The sequence below is a fragment of the Prosopis cineraria genome, unplaced genomic scaffold (assembly GCF_029017545.1).
Source record: "Prosopis cineraria cultivar Desert tree isolate PC_DT_omini unplaced genomic scaffold, ASM2901754v1 PC4, whole genome shotgun sequence".
Taxonomy (NCBI): domain Eukaryota; kingdom Viridiplantae; phylum Streptophyta; class Magnoliopsida; order Fabales; family Fabaceae; genus Prosopis; species Prosopis cineraria.
The window spans coordinates 7,744,895-7,769,880 of NW_026555335.1; the positions used below are offsets into that span (position 1 = coordinate 7,744,895).

The window sequence follows — 24,986 nt, forward strand, 5'->3', positions numbered from 1 at the left end:
ATAAAAACAAGGTTTTGTCATTACTATCTTTATTAATTGTCTAAAATAATTTCTAAAATTTTCCCATTAGTAGCTTCACTTCAGACTCTTTAACTCCCTTTTTTATCATCTATTAGGGTGTTGTCGTTATTATTTTTATTTTTTTCTTTCTCATGAATTTTTATTTTTTCATTTTTTTGATAAAATGCTCATGAATTTTTAAGTTTACTAACACTTGACTTGAGCAACTCGTGGATATTATTCCCATGAGCTCCATGCAAAATGAGTTACTGGGCTGGCCAGCTCAGCCGCATCTAATACCGCAGGCAAACTTGGGAGTTTTTCTTTTTTTCTTTTCTTTTGGGTTTTTTTTTGGGGGGGGGGAATTTGGTAGTCGGGAGAGGGAATGTATGTTATTTAATTTTTAAAAAATTATGATGATTTTAATTTTTTTTAATTTTAAAAATATTTTAATTTATTTATAATGTTTAATTTTATTTTAATTTTTTATTTTTTAAGAAAGGGCTTACGGGCCTGACCTTGAGCCCTGAATATGAGGGCCGGGCTTGAGAAATGGGGGTCAAAATGGAAAACCGGGCTTTAGGGCTCAGGCCCTAAAGGGCCGAGCCCATAAGGGCCAGGCCCTTAAGGGTCGAGCCCGCCCGTATTCCCAGCTCTAGTCGGGAGAGGGAATGAAAATTTTTTCATATGTGCATATATAAAGAAATAATGTGCGTGTGTATTTATATTATTTATTTAACAGTATAAATAGTATTTTATTCCTATATTTACTAAAAAATCAATTAAAATTAATCAAGTGACGATACCTTTTATAATTTTTGAGAACAACTATTAATTAAGTTTAGAAAAAAAAATTCTTTTTAAACCATAGTTTTACTAAAAGGAAATAAAGAAAGGACTTTTCAGGAGATAAATTATATTATAAGTTTTTTATTAAATTCTGTAAAATATATTGTTTCAAAGACAGAGTCTTATTCAGGTAAAAAAAAAAAAAAAAACAGACTCCGTCTTATTAGAATAATTTTTTCTATAGTATGCAATTGTACATGTGTCAGTTTGTGTATGTAACAATTATTATAATACTGTTATCATTTCTCAAACGGACAACAGCACACAAGCCCTGACTTTTAGACTTCTTCCTACAATTTTGGCACAACCTACAAAAGGAAAAATGCACGGATTGCCCCAGGTCGTACAACCCCAGTTTAAAATCTGTTGAAAACAAACATTCCAGCATATTGCCGATGTAAGAATGCTTCATTGATATATCGAAGCAAGAAATTTGAAATTTATCTAGCGACAATTAGGATATAACGTGAAGAAATTTCTTTTTGAACGAAAACAAGGATCAATCTTGTGGTAGTGAGTAGTAAAAAGATATTCAAGCATGATTTCGCATCAGGAATGCAATACTACAGATTTAGAATGCATTGCCTGTCGGAGTAAAACAAGATTTTAAATGCATAAGACTTCGATCAAGTAAATACAGGCAACAGCACTACCGTACACTTAATCACAAATAAGCACAATCAGTATCAGTGAACGTAGGACCACCTCATGGATGAAAGTGGACTTGTTTGGAGTTTGGTCCACAAGAGACAAGTGGATAAAAAGGCCACAAAAAAGAAACAACAATAATGCGTGACCAGTGGACCTACTCTCATATATAAAACAAAACAAAGGGTCCAGATGGGGAAAAAATCGAACAATGAAGAAGATGCAACTCACCCAATCAGTCCAATGGAGCGAGCCAGCACACATAGCCCATTCAAATAGCCAATCTCGACAATGTCATTGATCTCTTGAGTGGTGAACATCCCACTGCCGGCAAGAAGATCCAAGAAAAGGGACCCAGTTGCATCATCTACGTTGAGAACCAGGTTATTTGCCTTTTTAAGGGTGTAGTTTTCAACCTGAACGGCATATTCGATGTATTTCACAGAAGGACAATGGATGTTTGCAAACTTTTGTAGCAACTCTACCCTCTTATATTTGTTGTCTCTGCTCTTGATACTTTATTCATAGGGTGAAACCAAGCTTCAAACGTTTGCAACATTACAGTATCAACAACAGAAATAGAATTAGCACAACAGTCATATCGTACCCGTGCCCTATTCCTGGCACATGGATGCCCTTCTTCTTACTTTCAACAAATTCGTAAGGTGTAAGATTCTGACAAGGCATAGCATAGTCCCCATGTTACTGTTGTAGCAGAGGCTGCTGATATATATATATATATATATATGTATATGTATATAAATTAAGAAGAACAAGGTAAACAAGCCAAAGTGGCAAAGGCTGATAACATACCTTGTCAAAAGCATCCTTGAAGTAACGAGCAGCATCATCAATGGCACCACCAAATCGAGGACCAATTGTAAGCAAACCTGGTTCAGAAGCTCATTATTCACCACTGCATGGAAAAAATGGCATACTGTATCAGGACATTAATCTTAAACATACTCCATAAGGGGAAAATTCGAGGGCAATATTCACCTGATACCGGGCTGGAGACAAGGTCCTTCCCTGCCCTTGCTGTCACTACAGCATTGTGAGCACCAGAGACACAAGGACCATGGTCTGCACATAACACATGATGCATATCTGACAAAGGTGTATATATATATATATATATATTAGCAATTAAGAAGCTAAAAGAAGAAATCAATAGTTTGCTGCACAAAGCAGTATCTAAATGATACATTGACAGCACAAAGACGTATATAAAGAGCCTCAGCATCGGCCAGTTTAACGAACTATAGACACAGGAGAGAAAGGATGGTAATCAATAACCTTCCTCGATAGTGTGTGCAATAACGAGGAAGGCTGCGTTTAAACCACAGGAGAGATATAACATCACCTACACCCAAACCTTTTTCAATAATGTTAGACATGGGAATACCAGCATAGCATGGCTCCTCACCTGCAGAAAATTTGGGAGGAGACTTTAGTTCAACTATCAAGTCTAAGCCACAAAAACAATACCGCGTTACGGAATTAATGGATGATGGACCCCAACATGCCTCTATCATCAGAGATTGTGGAAACAATATGAGTTGGAGCACGGACTTTTCCATTCCTAACTGAAGAATTAAGGTCTTCAGGAATCTCTGGAGGAGTAAACTCCTTCACTGGCACGATTTTCCCTTCTTTTACCCATAAAAGTATTAGCCAAAAGCATTATAGCTAATGAAGGACACTAGAGAAATTTCTCCAAGCACTGCTCTCTTTAGGGGTTGGGATCTTGTGGAGGGTAATAAGGCTCACATTTATAATATAGCAAAAGCTCAGGATGAAAGAAAAACTGCAAACTATCCAATTTGTCAAATGTTTCCTTAATTGCAACTTCAAAAGCTTCATATGAAGTGGGAACAACAGCTCTAGCTTCTCTAAGTGCTTGATTCTTCGCTTGAGGAGACTCCACTTCACCACCACTTTTAGCTCCCTGATATATATGTGTACGAGGGCCAAGAGGCATTAGGAATGTTGTCCTCTTATAACATCCTTTAATTGAAAACTTAGTCATAGATAATGGAGAAGCAGCATACAGCATTACAGCATGACCAAATTGTACTTCAGACTTGAAGAGTCGTGCATAGGTTCCACTGACCCGGGCAACAACTGGTTTTGTCACCTTCCCGTGTTTTAAGGTTTCCACTAGAGAATACTCATCTCGTCCACCCAATTCCCCAAGTACTGCCATCATTTTAACCTGAGATTTAAAATAAATCGAAACAGTTTCGTAACAAGAAACTTTTTAAATTCTTTGAATTCTCACCAGCTGCTTATAGTTTGTAGACATGATATGCAGTCCCCCAAAGAGGGGAAAAGACAGCTTACCCGGGGGATGTTGTCATAACGCAAAATATGGTCGGAAAGTGTAGAACCAGGAAAAACATCTCCTCCAATCGCTATGCCTATAGCAAAACAAGGTATAACCCAACAATAAATTTAAGAAATACAGAAAGATAAAATTCAAACAGTGGTACCTTCATAAATTCCATCTGTTACCCGAGCAATAGAGTTGTACAATTCATTGGACATCCCACCCTACCATTCACAAAGTTTGTCTCCCCTCAGAAGCAGTATTGTAGATATTACGTGACAAAAAGAAATAATATTCAAATCTAGACGACTATTTGACTACATTCCAATATTGGGAAAAATGACATTTAAGGATCCAGTAAGAAAATTAATTAAAGTTAAAAACCATGAAATTAATTAGCTCTTTACATAATCTAGGATTTGACGTAACGTAATCTTCTGAGCTTTTAACCCCTTTTCCTTTGTTCTCTCTGGCTTTTCTATATGATTCTTGTATAGTTTGTTTGTTGGATGATATCCCCTTTTTCCCAATTTAAAAAAAGAAACGACCCCATGAAATTTTAAAATTTCAAAAAAAGACTATGGTCTTTGATTGAAATTAAAATTTTCTTGAGTTAATTTTTTTTTTGGACACTCATTTTTCATATTTTCAGTGCTCAACATTCAACATTGACTTTTCGGTATTCATTTCTAATATTTTCAGCATTTAGTTTTTCCATTTTTTTAATAGTCATCATAGATGTTTTTAATACGCATCTTCCATATTTTCAAAACTTATCTCAAACAAACTTATCTTAAATAACTTTTATTTCTACCACCTATCTTAAATAACATAAAAGATGAATACTGAAAACATTTAAGGTTATTATTAAAAAAATAGAAAAACTGAATATTGAAAGTGCTAAAGATAAATCTCCAAAAATATAAAAGATGAATGCTGAAAATATAGAAAATTGGTACCAAATAATTCACCGAAAAAATTTTAATTATAACCAAGGATCATGGTCATTTCTTGAAATGTCAAAATTTTACGGTCCTTAACTGTAATTAATGTTCTTAGATGGTCCTTAAATGTTTATTTCCCTTCAATATTTCATAATTTAAGAGATACTCTCTTCATTAAAAAATGTAAAATATTTTTAATCAAATTTTATTTCCTAGTAAATTAGTTAATTGTTTTTAAACTAACACTCTCTTTCATATTTATCCTTATTTAATAAGGTATTTCACTTAAAAATAAATATAAAATGATTTATTTATTTACTAAGGGCAATTTTTAGAAAAATACATTAATTACACCTTAAAATACTAAAAATGTCTTATATTTTGAAACATTTAACTCTTCAAAAAATACTTTACATTTTTTAATTTGGATAATTCTAAGGGAAAGTGAGCAGTTTACTGTTTTATTATGTCATAATTCTGTTATAAAATCAACAATGGGCAAGTTCAGTATTCACCAAATTATTTAATTTTAAAGGATTTTATTATCTTAGGTTCTTTCAAAAGCATAGATTAATAGATTTAAAGATGTTGATGGATGTGCTGTTGACAGATTGCAAGGTAAGTGACAAACATACGCTTGTTCTTCCATTCTGTTCTGTTCCACTCAGATATTCAGTTTTTTATCTTCACCGAATGAAATCATTCCACAAGTCAGGTTTAAGAACGAGATATGAAGGGTATGCCATCAATATAAAACCCACTTAAATACTAATTAGAATCCTCTATAGTCAGTCCTTTCTGAAACCATCAACAACTCACTCTAATACCAATTGGTGGGCTCTGGAGTAAGGTAAGGAGCCCTCCCGCAAGAGCTAATTATTGAAGTGGAAGAACTAACTCAATTAAATATCTCACAGAATATCTTAGGCTACTTAATGCGGTACTTTAGCATCTTATGCTACCGTGGTCTCCATCACTGATTTCGGAGGTTTTAGGAATTAAATCAGGATGGACAAGCAAGATAGACAAAACACAAGATTCTAAGCCCTTGTCTTTCATTTTATTGAATTTTTTGCTACAGATTCACAAAGGAAAAACAGCAAACTCATCACAATTTGGGAACTCTACTGAGCGGTGTTGTGAGTAGAGAGCAAGGATGGATAAACCAGGCATGATATCTAAAAGTAAAAAGTGCATACTTGCAAACACATACAAAATACGCCCACAACATGATTATGGGAAATTTCAGGGTTTGTACAAGATCAAAAAAGAGGTTTGTCAAGAAACGCAAAGAAAGGAAAGTAATAGATACATACAGATTTAGAAACAAAGCCAACAGATCCAGGCCTGTACAGCTTGCATTGAATTATATTGTCAATTGTTCCAGCTGTGTCACCTATCTTAAAAGCGCCAGCTTGAATACCCCCAACAGTGGCTGGGCCTATAACAACCTACCATAGCATCAGCAGTGAAATTAATTTGCCGGGCTACATTCCTTTTTTAGCCATTTGTTTGTGTAAGTATGAATTTCCATTTCTCTTCTCGCCTTATTGTTTGACGGGGCATATGCAATCAAATGCTTAGTGTCGGACTCAGGTACGCCTTCAGCAATAATAGCAACCACTCTAATTGTTGGCTGCTTCAATGCGGACATGGATGAAGCAGCAGCACTGCAAGCATATCAATCAAATCATTATCAGCCTACAGTGCATCAAGACACACCAAGTCACAAAAAAATACATAACAAAGGATTATGATCATTTTTGTTCCTCAACTTTATCCGAAAAGTCGTTGGGGACCCTAAACTCAATTGTAGATCAATTCTATTTCTCCACTTTAAATATTCCCTCCCTTATCATCCTACCGTTTTTTATTTTCCCACTATTTGTTGACCATTAGTGGGCCTGACATTACATTTTTTAATTATAAAATATTTTAGTTTAGGGTGCCCATTGACCCTTCGAATAAAAGTTGAAAAATAAAAATGACCCTTAACCCAAGAAAAATATAAAAGAGAATAATAACAGACGTTAAGTATTTTTAATAATAAGATGATAAAAGAGGATATCTTTAACATTGAGGAACAAAATTAACTCATAATTGAGTTTAGAGTTTCTAGTGACCCTCCAAGTAAAATTGAGCTATAAAAATAACCCTTAACCCCAATAATAAACACAGACCTTCTAAAGGATGCAAAATTGATGATGACATCAGCAGTAGGATGTGCAGCACAAGCTGCCTCAATGCTGCAAAATAAGCCTACACAGAGCTGAGAGCATTTTGCACCCAGTCAAACCCATATATCACTCACTACAGGTTGATGGCTTATTTTTTAGCAGTATATTGCAAATAATGAAGCCAACTAAGATGAAGAAAAAGCTCCAGGCAAAAATAAATGAAGAAAAAAGCATCGAATGATCAAATTCAAGCCTCCAAATCTAAATGTAAGGCAATGGACAGACAAGCTGCAAACAGATATGAACAAGCAATACATGCGTAGAATGCACTGGGATGGCAATTTCATCTTGACCAAAAAAGGGCTTCTGAAATCCCTCAGAACCAGGATTGATGATTCCAGCAACTGATGGAGTCTCCCTACCTATAAAAAAAAATGGCATTTTCAGTAAAAATAAGAACATACAACATGCAACTGTCCAATTTTGCTATAGTCTGTCCGACTCCAGAAGAGTACCATGGAAAACAAGCTAGAAGACGAAAAGAATCGGTACAAACCACAAAGGAAGTCAAAATCAAGCATCCGCTGGTAGGGAAGTTGCTTGTAGTTGTAAAACAATGCTTGTGTGGTGCGGGAGAACAGTTGTCCAGTTGCCATCTTGAAGAAACAAAGATCTGATGATATACAAACAGGTTATTTTTTAGTTGGCACTCAAACTGGTATTAAAAAATATTAGGGATACCACACTTGTCAACCTAAAAGCAATATTTGACAGTGATGTTATATATATATATATATATATAACAAAATAAAATAAAGTTTGCATCTCCACAAAAAAAGTTTCATGCATATAATGTATAGCTGTTTCAAGCAGCAATATATTATAATTATAAATACAGTAATCAACTGTTTCAAACAGCACATAGCTTCAAGAGGATAATTTCCCCAGGCCCAAAAAAAAAAAATTACGAGATACAATTCATGGCAATAAGGAATGCAACCTTTTAATTTTCCTTGGCCAGGGAAATCACGAAAGAAGAAACAGTATTCAAGTAAAGAATTAATCAGCAAAATGGAGGAGTTTGAGGAAAAAATGGAGAAATAAACGATACAGAGTTCTGGGCTCCTATTGTAACAAAATGAAGTTATTATTTGGCCAAAAAAATGAAGTTGAACAGTCAAGTAAAGATTCATTCAATAAGAAAGGAGATCTAGAAATTTTTTGAGGCGAAAAGTTATTTCGTTCAAACAAATTCAAGAAGGGGGGGGGGTAAAGAACTTAGCAGCCGGAAAATTTACCAGTATTGAAAAGGAAGAGAACAACGTCACACGCACACAGATAGGTAAAAGATATCACTTCCATTTACCAAGAAGAGCAAATTCAGTAATGTTTGGGGAAAAGCATTCACAGCGCTACCATCGCTAGGAAATTGCGACAAGAAAGAGAAACGTAGAGAATATATTATTTACAAAAGAATATTAATAAAATGGAAAGAAAGTAACCCGAGCAAATTCACCATCATAGCAAATTCCAAGCTGCCAAACTACTGCTCTAACTAAACAGACTTGACATCGTAACTAATTAAAAACTAACGTGAATTCGAACAATCAAGTTCAACACATGAACATTGAAGCTGAGCTACTATGAAAGCGTATCCTGCAGGATCTCCATTACTATACTGCAGGAAAATCCAAATCCACGCAATGTACGTAATTGAATCAAGTTCCAATCATTGCATGGGGACAACAACTTGGATTCCCAGAAGAAGATGCCGAGCTCTAAATCCATCATATTTAAGACATAAATAAATAAATAAATAAAGGTAACAAAATAATTAGGCACCGAATTTAAATGTGCATTGTGGAAAAACAAGTCGCAGAACTTTCAATTCAGATAACAAGACGGAGAATAGGAATTTGAATGGGCACCTTGAAAGTACAAGCCGGATATTCCAGATCGCAAGTGGAAGGAAGCAGACCGGTTGTAAAGCAGTAGAACAAGAAGAGATTAAAAGGTGAAGTAGAGGGTACCTGATTCACTGGCCTTATGGAATCAGCAGGGAAGCGTGGGGTGTGCAGTAGTAATTTGGGAGATGAGAAAACATGAAAATGGTGGGATTCTGAAGAGGCAAGAGAAAGGTTTATATATTGAGAGAGATCAGAACGGCTACGTGAAGTAAGGTAAGGTTGCTAGCTCACGGCTATTGCCATGACTATAGTATTGCTGATAGTCTCCCTTGTCTGCAGAAGAGGGGGGCTGTGGGAAGGGAAAACTAAAAATTAAAAAGAAAACCATTTTTAAGAAAATGAAAATAAGATTACAATTTTTTTGGGTGATACGATGGTTATTAAAGTAATCACGCGAGCTTCATCAAAATTATTATTTTTGTAGCCTCAAAGACAGCATGAACGTGAAGATTGTTCTGACGCCAGTTTAGGAGAAAATAAAAGAGTTACATGTAAAATTGTTTCTGGAGTTCATTCTCGCATTGACTTCATATATTTAATCAAACTGGATAAGCCTCATAAGGCGAGTGTTAGAAAATTAGTTGTTAATAAGCATTAGTTAATCATGGTTAGTTGTTATCCCAGCCCTATATAAAAAGATTAAAATCAAGCATTTAGTTAAATAGGTTTAATTCTATCTAAGAGTAGGAGATTAACATGATCTCACCTCATATTTTTCTCTTCTTTGATTTATTACCAGCGAGATTGAAATTTACGACACTAAATAGCTAAATGTTCCTAATTCTTTTTTTTTTTCTGGCTTCCTAACTCATTTTGTTTATATGGTTACTTCATTTTGCTGGCCAAAATAAAAGCAATAATTAACTCTACATGTTGAGAAGCCTAAAGTCATAATTAATTGAATTTATAGCAGATGGAGATTGGATTAAAGTTAATGTAGATGGAGCCTACTCTGCAATACATCAAGTGGGTGCTTGTGGAAGACTATACTTGCCCCTGACAGATCCTTCAAGGTGGGGTTCTCTAGTAGAATTGATGATGGAGACCACCTAACAGCAGAATTATGGGCATGCATGCATGGTTTAAAGATTGCTTGGGACGAGGGATTTCGTAGAGTGGTGCTGGAATCTGATTCTACTAATGCAATTGATTGTTACAACGCGAAGGAAATGCCCAACATGTAGATTATGGTATTATCAGGGAGGTTCGAAATTTCCTCAATAGGGATTAGGATGTTAAAATCCAACACGTGCCGAGAGAAAGAAATGCTGCAGCAAACTTTTTAGCTAAGCAAAGACTGAATGCTTTACTTGGTATTTGTTGGCAGCACTGGCAGTTAGACGTGAATGACAAGCTGCTTGAATCGTGTTCGGAAGGATACTGTCCTTAAAAACTATTTCAGTACACTGGGATGATGGACCAACAGTTTTTCGTGATTAAACAAGCACTTCCTACGGAGCAAGGAACCAAAACAGCATAAACTAAAACACACTCAGATGAACAACACATCAGATGGCAGAAGGAGGAGAGAATTGGCTCAAAAACTCAAGATGCTGGTGAGTTGCTCTGTCTGCACCCATGGCTATATATAGCTTGAAGATGGAGACGTGAATGTTGGCTCATAATCACCTAATTAAGACATTGGTTACACTCTCATAAATCACGTTTAAACACCATTAATTTGGAGACGTTGGTAGACACATGCGTTTAAGACATTAGCTCAACAAAATTAGTTTTTAGAAGTGGTCTAATGTCCAAAAAAATTGCCAAAGCTTCAAATTTAAATTTAAAACAACAAAATTTGAGGTTTTTCATGTAAGCTAAAAATAATTATTTATCAAATTATTTTTGTAAAAATAATTTGATAAAAAAAAATCTAATGCCTCTTGAATGTGTTAGCCTATCTCATATGCACAAGCTCACTTCTCCTTCAAACCCATTTTATTAATTCACTTCATTCTTTAATATTTATACATTTAGAGAGTTCTTCATTTAGGCAATATGAGACTTTTGACACACACACAATAGTATTCATGTATTCACAAATGTCTTCCCTGACCTCCTTAGCATTCTTGATAAGGATGGTTCTAATGTGGTTGTAAGGAATGGTTAATTAGTTTTGGTTTCGGTTGTTATAAAAAAAAAGAAAACATAACTGATTAAAACCCAAAAACATTTCAGTTTCTTGGAAGAATCATTCAATACTAATCACTTAACACTGACAACAGAATTAAAATTTTAAGAAACAGGTTTTAGAGGCAGAGAGTGCTAACAGGAAAAAAAAAAATGAAACGAAACAGACGCCATGAAGAAAGTGCGAAGATGCGTCCAAGAACATGGTCCGCGAGAAAAGTGACTGCTCATATATATATATAGAATGAATTCATAGGCGTTAATCATATTACTTAAATCTAATTTATTATACAAGTATTTCTATAAGTACTTTTTTAACTGTGAGATATATATTCTAGTAATAGTCCGTAACTCAGTTTACTTAAATTTTTGTTTGCTTATTACAGAAGTCAAAATTTGAATTTTGAATAATTGATCTGCCTAAAAGATAAGAGCTCCTGCATGCTAATCTTGATTCATAACCTATTTCGACTCTGAATATCTGCCCCTTCGATAACTATTGTAAACTATTTTAATTAAACCAGCATCCATCAAGAAAAATTGTTTATTATTTAATTATAAAGAATAGATAAATTGGATTATAACATTTTAATAAAAACAAGGCAAAACTTAAGTACTTAAGCTTATGTCCTAAATATACTTTCCTTTAATATATTATTGCCACTTGGATGTTTTTTTCCAGCTCATTACTTAACTCTCTTTAACAGAGATTTCCATTGCTGGCTATCAAAAATGGAAAGAAAATAAATAAACCTAATTTCTTGTCTCAATTAACGCTCCAAGAATTTGGTCCTCACTTATTAACCTTTATCGCCGTTGCAACTTTTCCATGACACCAGTCTTCACCTTCCATCGTTCGAGGATCGCAAGAATTGCTTGGGGTAAAAAGGATTGATAAGGGGTGAGCGAGGCAGGAGCTTAGAGAAAAATTTAAGGGCTACAACATTTATGCTATATGAGCAAAGTATGGAAGAGAATGAATCTAATGTCATAGTTTTCGTGTGAGCGTCAAGATGATTCAAAATGATTGTAGTAAGATCAAGATGAAAATGAAGATGACCATGACAGTGTGTCTGCAAGTGAGATTTTAAGGGAAGGGAGTTTGGCTTTGAAAGGGGGGAGAGAGTAAAGAGGAAGGAGGAAAGTTTGACTGAGACACGAAAGTTAGACGATTCAAAGACTTACGATTTAAAGACTTACAACGTCAATTGAAACAAGAAATTGAGTTTTGACTTATTTTCTTTCTAGTTTTGACTTAAGGAGAGTTAAGTAACAAGTTGGAAAAACATTCAGGTGCCAATAATAACACAAGCTTAGGTAGAGCTAGAGAAACGAGCAGACTCGACCTTTACGGGCCTGAGTTTTTAAGTTTGATTTTTCATGTTTTACTTTTTTCTGAGACAAAGCCCTTATTTGAACAACTCAAAGCTGGGCCCATAAGTCCTGTTCAAAAAAAATTAAGCACTATAAATTAATTAAGATATTTTAAAATTAAAAAAAAAATCTTCATGATCTTTTAGAAATTAAACAACACACATTTGAAAGTCTTGTAAGGAAATTCAAATCTTGGTTAAAAAAATAATTTATTTTTTTATAAATACACAAATATAATAATTATAAAAATAAAAAATATTAGAAATTTTATATTATACACTGATATTTATTAAATTATATTAAATTAATTTTAAAATGCATTAAATTAATAATAATAAAATCATATAGGATTAGGGCTTCAAGCGAGCAGGTCTTTTTTGGTTTCAAATGTGTGTTCCACAAAAAAAAATCAATAATACTATATAGCGACTTGAAGTTTACAAAATTTATCAAAGTTAGGCTCTAAACTTAGTTACTTTAAAAAAATAATTTTTAAAGATTAAACTTTATTTAAATAAAATCTCTAGATTGACCCTTATTTCAGCTTTAAGCTTAAATACCAAAGTTTTGTACTAAAATCAAATAAGTTAGTACGGACGAATCTAGAGTGCTACGTAAGGGGGGGGGAATTTTCAAATTTTATAAAATACAGGGTATAGAAGTAGTTTTACCATTTTTTACAAGGAAAATTTAACCGAACGCGAAGGAAGTAAAAAATATAGCATGGCAAGCACCCCGGTATGCCACCGTTAAATCCGTCCCCGCATAGAGGAAAGAGGTGTATATTTATTTTTTCATTAATTGTTTTTTTTAAAAGGGCAAATATTTAAAAAAAAATTCAAACACATCAAAAGAAAGTGCCCAAACACAAATACATACAAAGGTGGATAATTATAAACTCTCAAAGTCTCTATAATTGATAGTGAGCCAATGAAGTACCTAACTAGCGAGTACCTGAATGGATCAATTTAGATGTTTTATCAGTGTAATTCTACAATGAATGTGGATGTAGTTTATTGAAAAGGGTGATAGCTCCAATAATCCGATCTAGTTTAAGTGATATATGCATTGATAACATATGGCAGGAAAAAAAAAACTTATAATCTCTTAAATTTACTTTAGTTATTGATTTAATCCCTCAACTTTAATTTTTATTAATATGATCTAGAGACATGATACAAAAAATTGTTAAAATTACTTGGTTTTTCTTTGTCAAAAATGGTAAAATTAATTTTAATCCCCACTATAATACAGTTTTGTATTTTAACCCCCTATTAGCTTGGTTCTAGATCCATCCCTAATATGATCCCTTGAGTTTGCCCTGATTAATGATTTAGCCTTCATCATTCAAAAAGAATGCAACGCTGTTAAAATTTACTGACACGAATCTTAGCCTACAGAAGAAAATAGAGAGAGACACCAATAACATGTTACAGTATCAGCAAATGTCATGGTGTTGACAAACATCTCTAATATATGGTTGATAAGTACGTTTAAGTAAACGGGGTCCTCATTGAAAGGAGGAAAAAACATCATTGATGGAAGTTTGAGACTTGAGAGCTTGCCATATAGCTTGCAATTGAACTTGAAGTTTGCCTACATTCTCAATAACATGATATTCCTATCTACGCACGAGGCGATCCAACTAATGGTGATCTCACTGTTGCTACAAAAAAAAAAAAAAACTTCTTTTTACCTTGCTTTTTAAACCATTTCAATGTCACTATTGATGGGGGCCATGGAAAGTTAATTGATCCACCTCAATTGACCGATTCAAATTACTTACATTTAGTAAGATCCAAGTCAAAAAGACATTTTTTTTTAGTTGTATATTTTGATCAGCAATGCTTCCTTTTAGTCATATAATATATTTTCAATGTTCTATCATAAAATATAAATAAAAAAAAGGTATTAGAACACTTTAAGGATTAAAAAAACTGAAGTTTACCAAAAAAAAATTAACTTATGTATATTCCTTTAATTTTAGAACTCAATTGCATGACTTTATCTCAATGTCACAAATAATATCTTATATTCTATTATCTAAGTTATTCACAGCTTGCTCATTTTGAGATGTAAAAATTTTTCCTACTACTCATATCATATTCATTTTATATACCTCATATTTATCCTATCACAAATCAAACACTTTTTTTATTTCATCAATATCCAATACATACTTATTCAAATAGTTAACACAAGGATAAAATTATTTCTCATTTTTACTAGAAACATCTCTTCTAAAAAATTCAAAAAACCGGTCCATACTATTTTCATATTCATCACTCGTTCTCCTGGTATTCATTTAACTACAATTCATTTTGTTTTTTTACCTAACCAATTATCATAGAGTCTACCAAATTAGCAACTCTCTAGTTTACTTGAGCTTGAACAAAATGTTAAGATTAGGGGGGAAAGTAAGCAGAGTTTTTCCTTCAAAATAAAACCTCTCCAAATTTCAACAACATTAAATAAGCATTTTAGTCCAAATCATCAAATAAAAAATTTAAGTATAAATGAAAATGATATACCAATATTAAACTATCCATGCATTACACATAATATTTTTCAAAGCTAAGCAAACTTAATTTTTTCAAAATGATACAAATAAATTTGTAGTAATAATTTTTTGAAGCTAAGCAAACATGTACTTTAATTTTGTGACAACTTCAACACAAAAGAGCTAAGAATATTAAGTTCAAACAGTGATTTCAAAAAATTGAATAAATCAAAATAATGATGGAAAAATAAAGACTCATGGCACTAATTAAGACCAACATACATTCAAAAATTCTCAAAATTGTATCGCTAGTTCAACACCGGTACTTCACAAACATGTTAAGGTTTAAAAAAATTGGCAAAATTTTTCCTGTAAAAAATTTGGACCAGCATGAGAGTCCAACCACGTAAAAACGGGACCTCTAAAATTAAGCATTTTAACAACACCAAATTAAGCATTTTAACTAACACAAATCATCAGTATACTATAAATTAATATCAACCAAGAAAAAGGTAAGTTGGGATAAGCAGAATCTTTCAATAAATTAAAAATCAATATACTACAAATTATTGGGAGAAGCCGAAGATAATAAAGTTTCTTGGGCATAAAAAATTAATGGGATAAGCAGACAATAATTAAAAAAAAAAAAAACCTGGATGCCGAGAATAAAGAGGAGGAAAGGAGCTGGGGAGTAGCGAAGCTAAACAAAGAAGAGGAGCTGTGGATCATCGACGAAGAGGAAGAGCTGAGGGAAGCTCTGGGTCACCCATGAAGAGGAGAAGTTGAGCTTTACTAAGTTGTCGGTTTCAGGAGGGGAGAGGAGAGAAGGAGACGAGTTGAGCTCGAAAGAGGATAGGAGATGAGCTTACTCAAGCTAAATGGGGGACCTTCAGCTTTGGGTCGCCGATAAAGGAGAGAAGACGGCCTTTGAGTTTTCCTGAAAGGGTAGTTCGAGCACTCGTCGGACGGCGAGCTGTAGTGAAAGGTTTGGGTTCTGCGTGAGAGTGCCTTTTTGGAGTTGTCTAAAGTGTAGCGTTGAATTGATGAGGTGAAAATAAAATTAAAGATGAAATTTTATTAAACACGATTGGTATGTAAAAATTATAATTTTTAAAAATTTTAATTTTATTAAAAATATTAAAATTTAATTTTATCATATTAATTATGAAATTACTTCAATTTTTTTGAATTCAATTTGTGAACCTCATTATTCTCATCTTTTTTATTCATTTATAATAAAATAGATCTTTTTAATTTTGAGAAAAAAAGATAATTTAGTCTTTTTTTATTTTAAATACATATACAAATTAATATTATATTAAAATTTTATTTTTATATCAAACACACTTTTAAAATTTGATTTAATTTTATTTTAATTTTAATTTTATTAAAAACTCTTTTACCATACCAAATGAAGCTTAAAATGTAAATGACTGGGGAAGCTTGATTTAGGATGTAGTTGAAGGAGTGGCCATGTCGTTTCCGCAGAAACACGACATGACTACTAAAAATCTTATTTAAAAAATTATACACGTGATGTGAATAAACTAAACCACATCATTTATTTAAAAAATGATATGGTTAATTTTAATTAAAAAAATTTATTGAGATTTGTATTTCAGCTGAAATTTAAATCCCTGAAATGACATGGCTTTAAAAAATAAAAATTAAATTTGATTTTTAATTTATTTATTTTTCTCAACAAGCCACGTCGACATGGAATTTTCTCAGGCCGCGTTGTTTTTTGAAAGATGACACAGTTTCTTATGTATGTATATATATTATAGTAATAGTTTATTTTTATTATTATTATTTTTTTTTAACGAGAAGAGACATGGATCATTCTCTTGCCATGTCACTTTTCAATAAAGAGACGTGAATAACTTTCTTGATTTTCAATTTAATTACAAAATTGCTATCGATATTATTTTTCACCTTACTTTTTTTAAAAAATGACGTAAATTAGAGTCGTAAAAAGTATATTTTATATTAATGGATTCATAGAAATCTGAATGAACCATGAATTTAAAATTGTCCAAACTCCACTAATTAGTGATTTGAAAAACTTCTAGCTGTCATCCTTCAACACTGTCAGTCAGAGAATTAATCGACAACCTTTGAGATTGCTTGAAATACAAAGTATATTGAGGTGCAACGGGCAATCATTGAGCCGAGAAGTTGCTGATGAAATTGCTTCTACTATGGTAAATTCTTTGCCTGCAAAGCAAATTTTACTGCGAAAAAACCAGATCGTATCTAAAAAATAAAATGGCAAGATATTTGACACACCAATCTCAATAGAATCATCAAAATAATCATCTAGTTTCTAGCTGTAGAGGCAACCATCGTTGGATCGTCTGACCAGGACGACAATCCACTTGAATATCAAGCAGACTTCCGAACCAACATCCCCTTGCGTAAACGATTTTAAGTTGTATTGATTAAGATTTTAAAAACCGGATCAATTATTGAATCGAACTAACTATTGATTCATGGTTCATTGGTTTAACCGTGGTTGAATTGTAATTGAACCAGTTGATATTAAATTAATATATTATTAATTTATATATCATAATTAAGTAAAAAATATATGTAAATATTTATTTTTTTCAAAAAAATATTAATAAATACTTGATAAAATGATGTATTGTTGATGAATACATGATTAATATTAATTATTTTTTAAATTAATTTTTTTAAATTTTAATTAATTTAAACATATTTTTAAGAAAATTGATCCGGTTTTCAACCAATTTTTTCAGTCATTGATTGGTTTTCTTGTAGTCGATTTTGAAGAGTCAACTGAACTAGATTAAGAGCTAATTGTATGTTCAACCAATTGAACAGGTTAGGTCGGTTTGGTTTGGTTTTTAAAACACTGAAATTGATACATTTTGTTTTGTCTCTCATGTATATTTCTTTACTTCTTCTTTTCCCTGTTTATATGAATTCTCTTATTTAAAATAATTTTATTTAAAATACGGTTGAATATTAAATTTGAACATACTTTTAATAAAAATTTCAGCACATTTCATATATATTTCTTTGATTACAATAAAGATTACATTATACCCCCCCCACCAGGCCGACTTGAATTTTTTAATGATTTTTGGTTATTGCTTTTAGTTTTTTTTCTTTTGGTTCCTCCAGCACGCTACTTGTCCGGCATGAGGTGACATATTATTTTACTGCACAATATTTAGTTCAGTCTTCTTGCTGATTTTGCCATATCCAACACATTGTTTTTGATTTGGATGGAATTTCATAAAATAGAATGACTTATGTTTGAATATACGGTGATTTAGATTTAAATTTAAATCAAATCTCATATTTGAATACATAGAAATCTATGAATTTAAATAATTTACCTTATACTTATGTTGAAGTATGGAAAGTTTTTTGAGAGAATATTAATAAAGGACCCATAAAAGAATTTTAATATTTGACAAGAATTTAAATAGACTGAATATTTGTTAAAATAATAATTTCACTTATTACTTGTTAATGTTTATTTGATAAAAATCCTACTTAGATATTAAATTCTTGAAGAGGCTTTTCACTGATATTCTCTCAACATTTTTTAACTGAGAAAAAACAACAAATTCATTTGATTATACTTCAAGCAATACACCAAAATTCTTCATGATTAGAAATAACAACAACAAAAATAACGACAGCATTAAAAAGGATCAATAATAGAACAAGTCTGGTGAGTTGATATTTCAATTCAAAGTTCCAAGTTCAAAGTTCAAACTGAAGAAATGCACATGAATGGCTATATATAAGATTATTCAAGCGTCTTTGGCCACAAAAAAGATTATTTAAGTGTTTAAAATCTTTTTCCCCCCCCCCCACTTGAACCGTTATTAGAATTAGAATAACCTTTCCATCTAACGCCATTTTGGCAGCTTCTCCTTCTCCTACACCCTAGGAATAAAAGAAAACAGAAATTCATAATTCACAAATAAAGAGAAAAAAAGTTCTATCTTCCATAATCTTTCTAATTCATTGGCCCAAAAAAAAAAAAATCTTTCTAATTCTTTCGAGGTAAATTCCTTTGAAATTATTCTGAATTTCTGCGTTTTCCCTGAACAATTGATGTCGCAATCGCAATTAAGTCAATCCTATCATGCATGTCCATCGTTCTCAAACGCAGTTGTTATCCTTTTGTCCCAGATTCTTCTCACAAATGTCTTGTTAAGCTATGAGATCTAATACCAATATCTTGTTTTCTCTTATTATTGCATCTTTGATTGTAATTACTGGTTCGAAAGCTTCATCGGGTTTAGATTCTTTTGTCATTTCTTGTGGCCTTCCCTCTAATGTGGGCATGGATAACCACGGACGAAGGTGGCGATCGGATTATAGATTCCTGACGTCTTCCACTAACACAATAAACTCAACAGCACAATACAAAGACCCTTCTCTTCCTTCACAAATTCCTTACATGTCTGCGAGAATCTTCACTTCCCCAACCACATACAAATTTCCTGTCTCTTCTGAATCTCGGCACTGGCTTCGACTCCATTTTTACCCCTCAGAATATAGCAGCCTTGATCCCTCCGATGCTTATTTTGCGGTTTATGCAAATGATGTCACTCTCCTCCACAATTTCAGTTCTTTCATTGCAGCGCAAGCTTTAACGCAAGCCTATTTCATCAAAGAATACTCTCTCCTGCCAATCCAATCTGGTGAACTGAACATCACCTTCACACCATCTTTAAGCCACCATGGATCATATGCTTTTGTTAATGGGATTGAGATAGTGCCTATGCCTGAGATTTTCAAGCCTGCTAAGTTGGTTTCCACTGACCGGTTTATTGATGTCGGGAACAGGCCGTTGCAGACAATGTTTCGTTTGAACGTTGGAGGAAATTTCATAGAACCCAAAGAAGACTCTGGTCATTTGAGCAGGACATGGTATAGTGATACCCCCTATTTGCTTGGAGCAAGAAGTGGGGTCACTTCCGGTGCTGATGAGAATGTGACGATTCAATACCCTTCTGAAATGTCTCGCTCCATTGCCCCTTTGGATGTTTATAGCTTTGCAAGAACCATGGGTCCAAATGCAAGTGTCGACCAGAACTACAATCTCACTTGGGTGTTTCAGGTTGATCCAAAATTTACCTATATTGTGAGGCTTCATTTCTGTGAGTTGGAGTTAGACAAGATTAACCAAAGGGTGTTTGATATTTATGTTAATAATCAAACAGCACAAGAAGCTGCTGATGTTTTAGCATGGACACGTTCTAAAGGGGTTCCCACTTACAAAGACTATGCAATTTATGTCACCAATGGACCTGGTGACGAAGAATTATGGGTCGCTTTACAACCTTCTGTTTCAAAGAAACCAGAATACTATGATGCTATTCTTAATGGATTAGAGATTTTTAAGGTTAGTTCCGATGATAGAAATTTAGCTGGGCACAATCCGACACCATCGGATATGCTTCTTGAAGATGAAGCTAGAAAGAAATTTAGCCCTTCAGAGGCCAATCATGCTCCAATCATAGGAGGGGTTGCTGGAGGAGCTGTTGGGGTTGCTGTTGCTGTTGCTATATGCTTTGTTGCCTATAAGAAGAGGAAACAAGATCGTGGGAGTGATTCAATTGCTAGGAGTTGGTTGCCCATATATTGGAATTCACAAACAACAGCTAGCAAATCAACTTTCTCTGCTGTTAGCAGTACTCTTTCATCATTAAGACAGGGGTTGTGCAGACACTTTTCATTACAGGAGGTCAAGTATGCTACCAAGAGCTTCAACGAATCACAGGTTATCGGTGTTGGTGGGTTTGGGAAAGTCTATAAAGGTGTCATAGATGGAGGGACCAATGTGGCTATAAAGAGATCAAACCCCACTTCTAAGCAAGGAGTTTTGGAGTTTCAGACTGAAGTTGAATTGCTTTCAAAGCTAAGGCATAAACACTTGGTCTCTCTAATTGGATTTTGTGAAGAAAATGGTGAAATGATCATAGTTTATGATTACATGGCCAATGGAACTCTAAGAGAACACCTATACAAAAGCAACAAACCAGCTTTACCATGGAAGCAGAGGCTTAAAATCTGCATTGGAGCTGCAAGAGGGCTTCACTACCTTCACACAGGTGCCCAATTCATCATCATTCACAGGGATGTGAAAACCACAAATATACTATTAGATGATAAATGGGTAGCAAAGGTATCAGATTTTGGGCTGTCCAAAACAGGTCCTGATTTGCACCAAAACCATGTAACGACAATTGTGAAAGGTAGCTTTGGATACTTAGATCCTGAGTACTTCAGGAGGCAGCAACTCACAGCAAAATCAGATGTGTACTCTTTTGGGGTGGTTCTTTTTGAAGTGATTTGTGCAAGGCCTGCGCTAGATCCTAACTTGCCTAAAGAACAAGTGAGCCTAGCAGATTGGGCTTTAATGTGTCAAAGGGAGGGGAATTTGGAGAGCATCATTGATCCAGAACTTAGAGGTGAAACCAACCCTGAGTGTTTAAAGAAATTTGTGGAGACTGCCCTCAAGTGTATAGCTGACCATGGGCCTGAAAGGCCATCAATGGGTGATGTGTTGTGGAACCTTGAATTTGCACTTCAGTTGCAGGAGAACCCAAGTGGAGGGGAACATGCAGCAGAAGAGAAGGCTAATGATGCTTATGTTAAGCATAATGCTGTGGCTATTTTGAACGTTGGAGAGGGGAGTACAAATGCAACAACTAACGAGATGAATGATTCCAGTGTAGTTTTTTCACAATTTTTTCAGCAAAAAGGAAGATAACGTAAGGATTAAGAACCATTAGTGTCATTTTTGTAGAATGGAGTTAGAAGTTATGTTAGGAGCTTCTATTGGCCAAAAAGGAGTTTTTTTGTTCATACTCCTTGACCTTCTTTTAACCTTAGAGGAACAATGCTTAGCCAAAAAAAAAAAAAAACCCTCAGAGGAACAATGCAGTCATAAGGAAAAACTCAGGATTATGCAGAGCAATATCTACTCTCAAGATGCTCCCTTTTGTGTGAAGGTTTTCATGAAAGCTTTTAATTGTTTTTCTCTTATTTTCATGAGAATGTATATAGTATGACTTAATCTTTTTGTTTTTGGTACAGTAATTATGACTTTATCTGTTCCTATTATAAACCAACTACCAATGTACATATGCAATGGCAGAGGGTGCAACTTTAATTTATTTAAAAAATGTTCATATAAAAATAAAAATTTATTAATTTTTTAAAAAATTACATGTGTGATAATTGTGTTTTTGAAACAAATAATTTTAAAAATATAGTTTGTAATCTTAACTTTTGCATAAACTCTGAAAAGTACTTTTCATTAATAAGAGGGGGAAAAGAAATTTATTTAAGGAGTGAAATAATGAGAAAAAAATATTAGAATGACCATTGTTAATAAAATTTTATTTTTTTTTCAAAATGTCTTGTACCTGACACACCAAATCATTTTAAAAATGTCTTATAAAAGAGGATGATATCAGTGGTAATAAATTAAAAAGGTGAGTTGGATGTTAACGATTTTTTCCCTCATAAGCAAGACAAAATAAGCTAATCAATGCTTTCAATCTTCTGTATTTCTAGTGAATCATTCCATGCATCTTCACACATGGGGTCAGAATTTTTAAATTAGTGGAACAAAGTGCCAAAAATTTTCATACTTAATTGAAACTTTACTTAACTTAGGGGGTGCATTTGCCTCCTTGAAATAAGTGGCTCCACCATTATACACATATTTTTGGGGAATCAAGTAATTTTGACATAAGGTACTATACTAATATAGCAATAGAGAATGAATTGGTAACATTTCAAAGAAATTGTGATTCCATTTTTAAATGCATTATGAGTTCTGATTTGAATACTTTAGTGTGATATAAATTAAAAAAGAATGAAACATTTAAAATTTGATTGAACTCATAGTTAAAAGTTTATAAATCAATACATTGTTACATAATGGCATGAAAGCTTTCCGGTAGATTTTGCTTATAATCCCAAGTCATTCACACTTGCCCCTCTAGATTAAAAAAAATAAACTTTCAAAAATAGAACTTAAATTTAAAATAGTATAACTATGTTAATGATAAATGACAATTTTATATATTTTTATCCTTTTAATTTAGACTTTTAAATATTTATTTGAAGTTAATAGAGTTTAATTAGATATTATTTAATTTTATTCGCCAATATTCAATTTTGGAATTTGAACTAACTAAATCTTTGATTTTAAAATATAAACAATATTTTTAATATTTTTTGCACAGGTGCTATTTAATTCTATTTTATTTGTGCAGATCTTCTAAATTCAATTTGAAAGATATTGATAGAGAATATATTGGATAAGAAGAATATGAGCATACTTGAAGATCAAATCAAAAATCAAATCTTTAAAATTTTATTTAAATTTATTTTGGGTTATTTAGTGTAATTTTTAATTAGGGTTATTCAAGGTAGTTTTATCTTTTAATAAATTATTAGTTTTTATTATAAAAGAAAGAAAGAGAGACGCAGGGGGGACGGTCCACTTTTCATATATATATATATATATGAGTAAACGGGAGACGCACAGAGGAAGCATGATCTGGGAAAAAAAAACGAAAGAAGGGAAACAGAGCAGCTATCGCCATTCGTCTTTTCTTCCTCCAATTTCTTGGGTGATGGCTTCTCAATTTCTCATTTTATGTTGTTTGATTTTTAATTCTATGGAGAGCTAATTTTTTATTGGTGTGATCCATCACAAACCATGATCTTAAATTTTAATCAGAGTCTTTGATATTTAAGGAAGAATTTATTTTAGCTTTATTTCAATTTACTCTTTCTCTCTCTACCTCTGAATTTTATGTTCTAATTGCTATTACTGATTAGAGTTGCTTTATTGCATAATTTTTGAGTTATAAATTTTATTTGAGGTTTTACTTGCTATAATCAATTGATGTAGCATTATAAGAGTAATATGGCCTAGCTTGGGTGATTATCCATGCTTTGTTTTTGGTATGGCTAACATAGAACAGTTGTTAGGTTGTACGTTAAAGAAGATCTCAATTAATCTATAACTTAATTTCTTGTTTAATTCTTGAATGAAAATTTGAGAAATAAATAATAAAACCAGAATAATAAAGTTAAATAAAATTAATTTAATTTGTGTACGAGGAAGATTAAATTTAGGTGATTGACTTGTGATTGATTGCACTGCTTGTTCTTGATAATTTTTTCAATTGAATTTTCTTTATTTATCTAATTTTAATTTAGATATTTTTAATTTCATTATAAAACCCCCCATTTTTTTAGCTTTTCATAATCATAATTCAAATAGTTACTCTATTGACTCTCAGAGAGACGACCTAGGTTGCGCTTTACTGCAAAATCTAGTTTTTATTAATTTTGGTGCTATTCGACAGTAGTGTCAGTTAATATCTCCGTTAAAGCAACAACGCAAAATATCTAGTCCATGGTAAGTATTTTAAAAGCTTATAAACAAAATATTGACGTCACCATGTGACATCCAACTATCTAAAAATTAAAATTACTCCGGATTTAAATTGTTTGACATTTTGTGCAACATCACTTGTCTATTATAGTATTATTTTTTTGGCCAAATATTATAGTATTATTTCATTATGAACTTTATGTAAAATACTGGCAAGAAAAAGAAAAATATTTATATAAATTTATCAAAAAATGAATTATTTTTCTATTTCTTAGTATATGCTTAAATTATATAGTTTATTATTGTAAAATTAACAAAAATATATTGAATTTAAACTATGATCAAGATATTGTAACAATTAGTTTTATTGAAATTATTGAAAGATATATTCAAACTTTTTTAATTTTAAACATTCTTTAAACTTCTAAAATTAATATTATTCAAATAAAAAATTTAAAATAATAAATTCGAATATTTCATAAAAATTAATATATAATTACCTATATAAATAAAAAAGAGCAGTTGGCAAAAAACTAATATAAAAAGAATAAAAGTTAAGGTGACTTTAGCTTTAGCCTCCGATAAAAAAAAAATGACAAAATCTTTATTTTTCCCTTGTCATGCATTAGCTAGGGTTTAAGGTCCCAGGG

At 32.6% G+C, this 24,986-nt stretch overlaps 3 protein-coding genes across 7 annotated transcripts; 1 reads left to right on the forward strand and 2 right to left on the reverse strand.

The window, feature by feature from the left end:
* Positions 1-1,484: 1,484 nt before the first annotated feature.
* On the reverse strand, positions 1,485-4,047 carry LOC129309571 (ATP-citrate synthase beta chain protein 1-like). Of its 5 annotated transcripts, XM_054951187.1 has the most exons (9): positions 3,990-4,047; positions 3,841-3,917; positions 3,557-3,696; positions 3,024-3,445; positions 2,794-2,923; positions 2,497-2,604; positions 2,311-2,387; positions 2,105-2,172; positions 1,485-2,013 (listed from the first exon to the last, which is right to left on the reverse strand). In XM_054951187.1, the coding sequence occupies exons 5-9, from the start codon at positions 2,855-2,857 to the stop codon at positions 1,725-1,727; spliced, it is 606 nt and encodes a 201-aa protein (XP_054807162.1). In that variant the 5' UTR covers positions 2,858-2,923; positions 3,024-3,445; positions 3,557-3,696; positions 3,841-3,917; positions 3,990-4,047; the 3' UTR covers positions 1,485-1,724. The 5 variants fall into 5 exon arrangements, with proteins under 5 accessions (XP_054807162.1, XP_054807163.1, XP_054807161.1 ...); XM_054951188.1 differs by having other exon boundaries at positions 2,873-2,923; positions 3,024-3,696; XM_054951186.1 differs by lacking the exons at positions 3,024-3,445; positions 3,557-3,696; positions 3,841-3,917; positions 3,990-4,047 and having other exon boundaries at positions 2,497-2,919.
* A 1,861-nt stretch (positions 4,048-5,908) lies between these two features.
* Positions 5,909-8,664, reverse strand: LOC129308376 (ATP-citrate synthase beta chain protein 2-like). The gene is made up of 5 exons (XM_054949457.1): positions 8,541-8,664; positions 7,504-7,620; positions 7,263-7,369; positions 6,951-7,039; positions 5,909-6,440 (listed from the first exon to the last, which is right to left on the reverse strand). Exons 2-5 carry the CDS (start codon positions 7,601-7,603, stop codon positions 6,245-6,247), a joined length of 492 nt encoding a protein of 163 aa, XP_054805432.1. The 5' UTR covers positions 7,604-7,620; positions 8,541-8,664; the 3' UTR covers positions 5,909-6,244.
* A 10,461-nt stretch (positions 8,665-19,125) lies between these two features.
* LOC129310023 (receptor-like protein kinase ANXUR1) lies at positions 19,126-21,969 on the forward strand. The gene has a single exon (XM_054951831.1). It carries the CDS (start codon positions 19,126-19,128, stop codon positions 21,685-21,687), a length of 2,562 nt encoding a protein of 853 aa, XP_054807806.1. The 3' UTR covers positions 21,688-21,969.
* The last annotated feature ends 3,017 nt before the right edge of the window (positions 21,970-24,986 follow it).

What these genes read in the sequence shown, in the direction of transcription:
- LOC129309571 (XM_054951186.1), bottom strand. Translation starts at nt 2,740, where the DNA reads ATGCTGAGGCTCTTTATATACGTCTTTGTGCTGTCAATGTATCATTTA. An exon ending in TCAAGGATGCTTTTGACAAG is followed by an intron (nt 2,173 to 2,310) that starts GTATGTTATCAG and finishes ATGCCTTGTCAG; the next exon opens with AATCTTACACCTTACGAATT. An exon ending in GTGCCAGGAATAGGGCACGG is followed by an intron (nt 2,014 to 2,104) that starts GTACGATATGAC and finishes CTATGAATAAAG; the next exon opens with TATCAAGAGCAGAGACAACA.
- LOC129308376 (XM_054949457.1), bottom strand. Translation starts at nt 7,603, where the DNA reads ATGGCAACTGGACAACTGTTCTCCCGCACCACACAAGCATTGTTTTAC. An exon ending in TGATTTTGACTTCCTTTGTG is followed by an intron (nt 7,370 to 7,503) that starts GTTTGTACCGAT and finishes TTTTTTTTATAG; the next exon opens with GTAGGGAGACTCCATCAGTT. An exon ending in AATTTTGCATCCTTTAGAAG is followed by an intron (nt 6,441 to 6,950) that starts GTCTGTGTTTAT and finishes ATATGCTTGCAG; the next exon opens with TGCTGCTGCTTCATCCATGT.
- LOC129310023 (XM_054951831.1), top strand. Translation starts at nt 19,126, where the DNA reads ATGAGATCTAATACCAATATCTTGTTTTCTCTTATTATTGCATCTTTG.